The 10,472-nt window shown below is 38.5% G+C and overlaps 1 protein-coding gene across 1 annotated transcript in view; it reads left to right on the top strand.

The window, feature by feature from the left end:
- nphp4 (nephronophthisis 4) overlaps nt 1-10,472 on the top strand; it is a 293,994-nt gene that overhangs the window by 115,358 nt on the left and 168,164 nt on the right. Inside the window, exon 7 of the mRNA XM_036133980.1 lies at nt 3,464-3,648. Coding sequence (XP_035989873.1) covers nt 3,464-3,648 — 185 coding nt within the window. The remainder of the gene's footprint in view (nt 1-3,463; nt 3,649-10,472) is intronic.

Raw genomic sequence — 10,472 nt, 5'->3', positions numbered from 1 at the left:
GGAAATTCTGGCGTGACAATGGAAAAGACACAGACAGAGTTACACACAGTTTATAGCAGTCAAAAAACAAGCTGATCTAATCTAAAGTTGGTTCTAAAGCAGCAGGATGAGCTCTATCAGAAATGCCAAAATTAAAAGTAAAAAACAAATAGAGGAAATATTGCACAATTCAGAATTCAAATATTGAAAACATGTCATAATAAAGTAAAAAAGATTAAATATTCAAGTTAAGGGTGGAAAAAACAGTGGAAAAAGAACACTAGCCTGTTTAAAGAACAATATGAGATATTATACAATATGCATGATAGTACAGCAGCATTTGGAAGTAGCTCAGGCGTGTGCAAGTGTACCTTAGGATCTGAGAGACTGTGAACGATTCATGATTAAATCAGAACCCGTGCAACCTTTAACATGCTGTAAACAGTTATTTAGTCTGTTGTGAGCAGCCGAGATAATAGCAGCTAGGAGGAATGAGCTGTGGAAGCGCTCTGTAGAGCATCTGGGATGGAGTAGCCTCAGAAAAGCAAAGCAAGGCAAGTTTACTCATATAGCACTCCTCAGTAGCAAGATGAGACGCCCCCTCTCTTGGGCCATCTCAGTGTGGAATGCGCAGGTTCCACACTTGGATCCAGCTGCAGATTCACTTCTATACAGACGTTAGCTTTAGCTGTCACTTTATACATGTTATATTAAATAATACTGTGTATTTTTCAGTAATGGTATCAAGGTGCTAGTTGTTTGCAGTGGTTTGATTTGCTGTCCTTTTTATGTCTCTCAAAATGGGACAGACACACAATCCTCCTCCCAGGAGTCCACCGTGTGTCCACCTCCAAATGTCCCACATGGGGCACGAGGGCTCTCCTTTGCTTAGTCTTCTCGTTGAGAAAATTGGACCAATTGCGTTCAGAGAACAGCTGACCAGATCCACAATTTGCAATTGGATATGTAGGCTCCAAAAAGAAGAAAAGCAATGCCTGATATGTGTAATAGGTTCAGTCTCTCTGCAGCTGCTTTTCCACCTGAGGTCTAGTTACAGAAAATTGGAAGAAGAAGCCAAATTTTACAATTAGCTTCAGAACAAATACACAGAAACCGAAGGGTCCACAGCTGAGGTGGAAGATAAAACATCTGAGTGTTGACATGGAAGCTGTGGGTCAAAGGAGCGTAGGGTGAATGTTCAGGTGTGGGCAGGAGAGGGTGATGGTGAGCTTGTTCCTGAACTGAACCTGTTGAAGAATGTGTTCAGCTCATTGGCTCTGTCCAGATTTCTATCTTTCTGATCCTCCTTCTGCTTGAAGCCTGTGAACTTCATCCCCAACAACACATCTGTTACATTGTTTTTTGCTGCAGCTTGATCTCCAGCTTCTTCCTGTATGCCTCCTTGCTTTCCCTTATCTTGACGTTGAGTTGCTTCTGGATACTTCTCAGTATACTTCCCTGTCTCCCTTTCCGAAGGCGCTTCTTTCTTTTTTTAGCAGTTCTTTCATGTCACTGGTGATCCAGGGTTTGTTAGTGGGGAAGCATGTCACTGTTCTGGTGGGGATGGTGTTATCCACATAGTAGTCTATATAGTCAGTAACACACTTAGTCATGGCATTGATGTCTTCTCTATGTTCCTGGCACAGTTAGCAATGCACCAATCCACATCTGTCCACTTCCAATTCCAGTACCTGAATTTGGATAGCGACCGATACTGGCACCATTCCGATAACAGAGCTCTATTTGCTTAAAAATTATTATTGCCATTATTGTTGATTTTATGAGGCTGTGATCAGTTTCAGGCAAGCATGACATGTAAGTACAAGGTCAGAAAAGGAGGGCAGAAAAACAATAAACCCTGTTAACAGGAATAATCCCATCGTGAAAACAAATATGCAACTGTAAGCGTTTCAAATTCACTGTTAGTATTTATTAAATCCAGGACAAAAATATAGGGTAAACTAGTCCTAAAATTACGCCTCTCTAAATGGGCTGGTTCATCGGCACATATAAGGTGCCGATGAAGTTTAAATCTTTACACCATCAATAAAACAATATGAATCTGAACTGCATACATTTAGTACATATTTTTGCTCTTGTTGCAGCAACAAACTGAGGTTTCCAAATGAACATTTGAAGTAAATGAAAAGTGCAAATATTAATAAAACATAAAAAAAAAAAAACCACCAACAGAAATCCTTCAGGCAGCTCAGCATCCAACACCAGTGGAGAAAATCACCCCAAGTTCATTAAAAAGCATTGCAGAATAAAAACAACAGAGCTACTGCAGCCACTTTGATCAGTGCAGTTCTAGGATAATCTGGATATATCTGGATTGATGCTGATGGTGCTTAAGGCTGAGCTGAGGCCCACAAACAGGATCCTGGCATATGTGCAGAATGAAGTGTAGTCCCAAATTGACTGAAGGGTTTCCCCCAGCGTATTATAAGCCTGGTGGGCCAACAGGCTTTACTCACCACCCGCAACCCCCCCCCCCCCAACTACGCTAAGCATTGTTTGTTTATTTGAAATGACTCGATGTTTGAGAGGGACAGCAAACAGCCTTAAATCGGAGGCAACCATACTTTCGTTCAGTTGTTCCCCAAGACATTTGAAGAAGAGGAAAAATACCATCTGGTCCTGGAGCTTTTCTGATCTTTTGATGCGGAAAGAAGCCATGTTTCCATCAAACTGCATATTTTGAGCGAACTTTTAAAATAGCACAAAAATAATAAAAATTTGTCAGAAGCTGATGTAACGCATGGTTGTAATTGACAGGAAATAGGGGTTGGAAACGACCATAGACCGCACTTCTAAAAGAAATTGAGAGCTTTTCAGGAATGTGTTGGTGTCAGGCAACTTGTAGTTGTTCTGTTATGTCAATTAATATTGGTGATGTTACATGCAGTCCGGGGACGTTGGGAAAGAAATGCATTTATCTGCACATTATGGGAAAAATCCGTGAAGACGCCGACAGCGGGAACAGCTGATCAGGCATGTGAGGTACATTTTTGCTACGTCAGTACTTATTAGGCAAATGTTTTTCGATCTCCCGTTTTGCATATTAACCCTTTCCCGCATAATCCGAAAACCACCTCAAGTAAAAACTGTTTTTGCGAATTTGAGAGAGTTTTTACAAATTTTAACCATCAATGTTTTCTAATGGGATTTCTTTCAAAATGCGAATAAAAAAAATCTTTGATGGAAACATGACTAGAGACTGGTTACATCTTCCTCAAAGATCTTAAATCCAAGTAGAGGGTCTCAAGGGAGGATGATGGTTTGTATGCTCTATGCAGTGACCTTTTTCAACCCATTCCAAACTGCAGCAGTGTCGTGACATGACATTGAGAAAAGGGCATAATTGTGTTCAGACCAACAAGAAAATCATCCAAACTGTGTCCAAAAAAAATCTAAATACGTTGTTGATGCAAAGTGCTGCAGCTTTATGTGTGACATCAATCTGATCTTCTTTTTTTCTAAGAAACAACCCAACCCAGAGGATGCACAAAGAACAGTCGTCATCCAGGAACGGAGACTTCATGTCTGTGTGCACAACGGCTGGTGTTTCCTTGATAAGCCCCAAGTGATGGTCCTGGAGCCCGTTGCTTCAGGGGTCAGAGGACGAACAGACAGCATCTCTAAGAAGAGCACGCTGGCCAAGGACAGGTGAGCAGAAGTTACACATGTATACGTCGACAGTGAAGCTGTAACTGTAGGCTGCAGAGGACGGTGAAGCAGAACTCTGATGTCAGACAAGATTTGCAGTTGAGCAAAAAAAAAAATTTTGGAGTGCTTATTTTTATGGTATTTCATCAGCTTCTTCAGGCACTGTTCTTTTTGCTGATCAGGAAGTGATTGAAGGTTTATCCAATAAGGTCAGCAAAAAATCTATTTTTGAAAAAAAGCCAGCTAGGCATTAATGTCATTTGTGTATAATGTTGCCGAATATCAGGCCATAGTACTATTTCTGGCGTCTACTTTTACTCCTGCTTCTCTGGAACTTCAGCGCACACTATGCTTTGGTTTACATGCTTTACTTTGTATGGGTAGATGGATGGGTTGGATTTCTTATTTTAGATTTAGATTTTGTGCCATAGTTGGATGGATTGCTGGAGTTGTGTCGAGAGAATTTAGATTTAAATGAAATGGTCAAAGTACAGTACATTCTTAAAGTATTTACACCTCTCTAACCTTTTCACATTTTTATCATGTTATAGCCGCAGACAAGTTTTTGGTTGGGATTTTATGTGACTGACAAACACAGAGATGTGTATAATTTTGAAATGGAAGGAACATCGTACAGGTTTTTTCTTTCTTTTTAAAAAAAAAAAACTATGAAAAGCACTGCATGCTCATGTGTTTAGCCCCTCAAAATACAAAAAGCGCCCCTTAGAATAAATAATTTGTATAACTACCTTCTGATACCATTAGAGCAGAGTGTTAGGATACATCCCAGCAGATCTACAGGCTGAAATTCTTTCCCATTCTTTGGATTAGATGGAGAGAGACTGTAATCATTAGTTTTTAAGTTTTGTCAAAGATTTCCAGCTGTATTTAGTTCTGGGCTTTGACTGGGCCATTCTGACACATGAATATGGTTTGATCTAATCCATTTTCTGGTTGCTATGATAGCGCTGGTTCTTTCTAAATCTTACATTTTTTACCACATTTTACAGGTTTTCCTTAAGTATTATCCTATATTTATCTTAATTCACCTTTCCATCAGCTTTGAACAGCATGCCTGTCGCTGCTGAAGAACCACATCTCCACAGCACTATGCTGCCAACACTATGTTTCACGTTGGCGGATGGTGGGTTGGTGGCTTGCAGGATGCGGACAGTATGCCGAGTGTATGGGTGCATTTGGTATTTAGAACCTAACCCCGCTTTAAATCTCTCTTCAACTCTCTCCCTGACTGTTTCCCGAGTTCTTTAGTCTTCATGATGCTGATTCTTCACCAGTGTTTTCTAAAAAAAACACAGAGGCCTTCACAGAACAGCTGGATTTAAACCAAGATTTTAAATAATCATTTGGATTCTGTTTAGTAAGCAGGTGGCATCTGAAGGCAACTAGTTGTACTGGATGTTATTGAAGGGTATCACAGTAAAGGAGATGGAAGACAAATGCATGCCACACTTTTCAGATATTTTTTTTTGTAAAAGCATTCTGAAAACCATGTATATTTTTTCTTTTACTTCATAAATAGTTGTTGCTTTACATTACTCCATCACGTAATAATTGTAACACATAATTGCGTAAGAGTTCAAGTCTTATGAATACTTTTATAGTGCGCTGAATCTACATTGTACAACAGATTATATTGTCAACAACATATTTCTAAAGGAAGCAATAAATTTAATTATATAGAAATAGAAACTGAGTAAATCAAACTAGCCTGTGATTATAGACCATACAAGATGTAAGCATTCATTTCTGCATAAGATGGTCCAGAATAGATGATCTGTCAGCACAGATGAAGCCGGCACAACTCGATAATAATCCCTCGATAATGAAAAAAACTTGATAATAATAATAATATGCAAATTAGTCAACACAATACGGCCTGTTAACAATCAGGTGCCAGCACTAGCAATTTACTTAGAGCTACAAGATGCATCACACAAATACAACTCTGCTTATTAGTCCAGAAAACTCTTATTTTCTCATGATTTACATGAAACATTGTTCTTTTATTCAACCAGATTTAGCTTGTTGATGTTCTTAATGTTCCTAAATTGAAGTTTAATGTTGTTATAGTGAACACCCTTGCTCAAAGGACAACTTTTACTGCTACCTACTCACACTCCCTTGGACGTGCTAAACAGTTATGATCCAGAGTTTGGCAGCCGATAAAAGCTTGCTGTTGCATCGTGGCGCTCTTCCATTCAGTAACATTATTTCTTTTCTGCATCCAGGAGCAACAATGGTCGATAAATAGTGAAATCCAATCAACCAAAATGTTGGTACATCTATTGAAACGAAACGAAACACATAACAAAACTTAAAGAAATCTGTATGTATGCAAATAAATTGTGTGGCTCAGCTCAGATAAGAAGCTTGGTCTTCTTCTGGCTTTCCAAATAAATTTGCATAAATGAAGAATCCCTCTGTTTACACACTTTCTCCTCTCGCCAGTGTTGCTCATTACCTGCACCTCCTCCACACAGCAGCTTTATCATCTGAGTCAAAGGCATAATTTAAGATACGCTTTTTTTTCTTTTCCACTGGTAAGTAATGCTGCAATTAGCAGTGAACTTCCGAGCAAAGTTAGCGAATGTTTTTCATGGATTCATTCAGGTAAATCCCTGACCCAACTGGCTATGTGAAACGGAAACATAGGAACATCCCCATGCTGCAGAGACACTTAAGCAAGAATTCAACGTGTCCACACATTTTAGCTATTTACTTCGCATTTCAATTCATTATTAAATACTAAGTAAATTTTTAATGCCACAACAGAAGTTGCACAAGGAAGAGCAAAGAAATGGTACATCGGAGGCTTACTTTAAGATTCATGTGATTTAGTAAGTTCTGCATTGAACTTATTCAAATAACAAACCTCATGCCCCCGAAAAAGCCTCCTGTGTCTGAATCTCACAACAGCTTTAAAATCAATAGATTTTTATATAAAGTATTCCATACTATATTATACAGGTTTTCACCGACATGAAACAACTTTATAGCACACGTCAATGTTTTCTGATAATTACACAACAGTTCAAAGGGATTGCGGTGGCCTTTGAGTCTGATTGAGACCAGTCAATGTCAACCTTTTCAAAGCGGGCGTTGTGATGTGAGGTCATCAATCTGCACTCTGAAAGGACATCTCACCCCTGTCGCCCAGCACAATGCAATCTGAAATCTACTGCATATTTTAGGAATGACTTTTTTGTTTTTGTTTTCAAATTATTAGATTTATAACTCTACTTCTATAAAAATACATTAAGTTCCTATGTTGATGTTTTTTTTTTTTTACTTGTCCACATGATGGAGGCATGTGATCACATGGGGGGAAAAATCCTGTCCCATGTTCCATATGGGGCTACAATAACACTGATAAAAATGATTTCTCCCAAAAATATTTGAAGGTGGGGAGATATGTTACGTCACAAAATGAATTGGACATGTAAATCACCTTTGTTGCTATATTGTGTACCAACATGGGAATCACATGTGGGAGTGAAAAAAAGCACAAAGTGGAATGTGCAGTAACACGTAACATGCAATTTACATGTTACTACCCAATATCATTTCCACATGTGAGTGACGTGCGGGAAACATTTTCAGATATAGAAAGGCTTTCCCAAAACGTTCCTGGCAAGTTCAGTCAATATGCATTTTATACATGGGTTTCACATATAACCCCAGGTTTTACATGGGGATCTTGTTATCTAGAAGGTTTCACATGGAGATCAGATACAATCTAATGGGTTTTACACGACAATTTACCTGCTTCACACATTATTCCATCAAAGTTTTCCCAAAACCATGTTTTTATGTGCAAAATATGTATTTAACATGTTTCATATATCTCGTTTAGGGCTGGGCGATATGGATTAAAAAATAAATCTCCGATTTTATCATACCAAATCTGATTAATCGATTTTTTTACTCCTTTTTGTTTCATAAAAAGAAATTAAAGAAATGATTTTAAAACCTTGCTTTTTATGTCAAGTATTTCGTCAGGGAGTTGACCTGAATTCAAAGTGCAACTAAAACAAGCTGTGAAACATGCTTGTAAAACAAGACGGCAGCCGTGCCATTATAAACAATGAAAATATAACAAAACATTTGCTGCTAGGGGTATTACACATTGAGCTAAGAACAGGCTTCACTGCACTTGTGAACTTCAAACTAAGTTAAAAAAAAGTAAATAAGTAAATGAAGTACCTTGTATTATGGTAAAAAAAAGTTTCCACTTAACAATATTTAGACAATACATTTGCCTAAACATATATCAGCATCACATGCTGTTCTCTTCATGGAAACCCAATGAGTGTATTGGCAAAATAAATCTTCGCATCCTGTTTAAAAGTGAAATTCCACTTGTGGAAACCCACATTGTTTTGTGATCATCTGTTCTAACATGTGGTTTAGCGCGTGTGAAACTGATGTGCTTTTCCTGTTGGCTCATCAGATTTGTGGATTGATCTCTACCAGCTGTGTGGAAACAGCCCATCTCCTCTAATAGGTTTTGCATTATAGCTCACTTTGTTCTGTATACACCAGCTGTCCCCAGGAACCCACTGTAGCAGCTCTGGTGACGGCACAAACCTCTGACCAGCTCAAGCAAACAGCAGCCCGCACTTCCAGTTAATGAGGGGTTGTGGGCGCATCCCTGAACCAATAAGCACAAGGACTGATTTGGATTGAAAAGGATTTTTAACACATTTCACTCCAAATGAATTAGATCATAGATTCAAAGACTAGACAAGTAAATGATTAACAGTCAAATGCAAAATAATGAAGGAAAGCACAGCACTTTGCCTATGAAAGCACGGCATTTAATTTTTTTAACATCTGCTGATGAGACACTTTTTCAGAGAAAAGATAAAACCAGTTGCAGAATGAAGTAAGCAGCTGACTAGACTTGTTTACGAGGGCATATAGCTCAAATGAAGATAGATGTTTTATTTCTGGCTTATATAAAGAGATAAAAAACATGGAAACGCACTCAACCTTATATATTAAAATAAAATGGGAACGGGAAGGGAGGAATAGATTTAACAGAGGAAGAATGGGAAACCACAACAAATTGCCCCTTGGGGATAATAAAGTTTACTTGACTTGACATATGGGCATAACAGTGGAAATGCAGTAGCTCACATAGTTGGAGGGAATTTGGATGTAAAAGCATAACCAGATATTTCATTACTCCCTACCAAAAGTCTCGTTATAAGGGAAATGCACCGACATGCTGGAGAAACTGCGGGTCTGTCAATGCAAATCACTATCATATTTTCTGGGAGTGCGTTACTGGTGGTGCTTATTGGCAGGAAGTACATGGAAGCAATGCAACAATTTTTCTGGGAGTTCTCTGCCTTTGGAAAGTAAAGCTTTGTTTTTTTTTTTTTTGGACTTGTGGCTGAAGGATGGCCACAAGAAGGGTAAATACTTGTTTACCATTCTAGTGGTGGCAGGCAAGAAAGCCATCCCAAAAAAATGTCTCTCAGAGAAAAGCCCAAGTCTGGACATGTGGATGGACATAAGAATAACTATTAATAGGATGGAGAAGAAGACAGCAGAGGTCAATCATAAGAAGAACCTGTTCCCCTTATGCTGGAAGAGGTGGATGGATTATATAATACTATATAATGCTACACCTACCAGGCTTTGACTTTTGACATTAAACACACACATACACACACACAAATTAATGTTTATGCTTCTGTTCTATGTTTTGTGTATTTTTTCTTTGTTTATTCATATGAAAAAGACATTGAGGCTGATGCTCTGCAACCACCAATTTAAAAAGATGTGCAAGAGATGTGAATTCTCAAATGTCAAGAAAAAAAACGAGAAAATTATTTGTACCTTTATCTCAGCAATATTGTGCAGGTGCATGTTATGTTATTGTTATTATTTCCTTACCCCACGTTTCTTTTTTTTCTTCTTCTTCTGCACAGCTTCTTTACAGATAACACAAATAAGAATAGTTGTGAGGCAACCTCTGTTTTAAAGCAGAGTTTGAGGAAATATGTATGTTCTGTCTGCGGTTACAAACACAATGTTGACGGGTATAAGGTAAAACAGTTTATTCTCAGTTTTTTTATGTGATGTCCTAATTTTGCTATATTTCATTGCTCGAAAGAGTGTCCTTTCTTAATGATACCCAGTGTGAACGGTGTTAGGAAATGTGCCTGTGCTGACAGCACTGTCTCCAAAATACCTAATTGGTTGAAAACATAATACTGTTCGCCCACATGCTGTCACTGGACAACCTTACTAGAAACCACTGCATGCACAGAATGTGTGTTCTGACATTTTTCCACACATTACTGTCAGTGTGAGCGCTCTTATTTAAGCTGCGTCTGTCAGGGTAATTGGCTGGGATATTTTATGAGGTTTTATGAAACAGTAATGCACGGAAAAAAAAAAATGCGCGCGAAGGACGAAATAATTCCATTTAAAAGGTGAGGAAAGCTGAAATGCCAAAACAGGCGGCGAACCTCCAAACAAGGCTCACTCACTCCGGAAAGTGGGTATCCAAATCAAAATGTATTGTTTTTGCCCGTTTCATACCAGACCCTTGGAGAATTATGAACGATTATGCATGATTACACGGGTCTCTTGCCATGACATAGAGGTATGCACAAACAGGCAACTGTACAACCAACACATTAAGATGCTAATACACAATCTGTGCCTGATTACCCATGTTGTATGACCACAATAATCATCATCATCATCTCCATAATAGCAAACGCTCCGTACATTTTTCTTTTTTCTGCAGACGGAAACGTCTGTTGGAAATATGGTTTGATACACCA

The sequence above is a fragment of the Fundulus heteroclitus genome, chromosome 1 (assembly GCF_011125445.2).
Source record: "Fundulus heteroclitus isolate FHET01 chromosome 1, MU-UCD_Fhet_4.1, whole genome shotgun sequence".
Classification (NCBI taxonomy): domain Eukaryota; kingdom Metazoa; phylum Chordata; class Actinopteri; order Cyprinodontiformes; family Fundulidae; genus Fundulus; species Fundulus heteroclitus.
The sequence above is the reverse complement of the archived record's forward strand: the minus strand, read 5'-3'. Positions and strand labels throughout refer to the sequence as shown.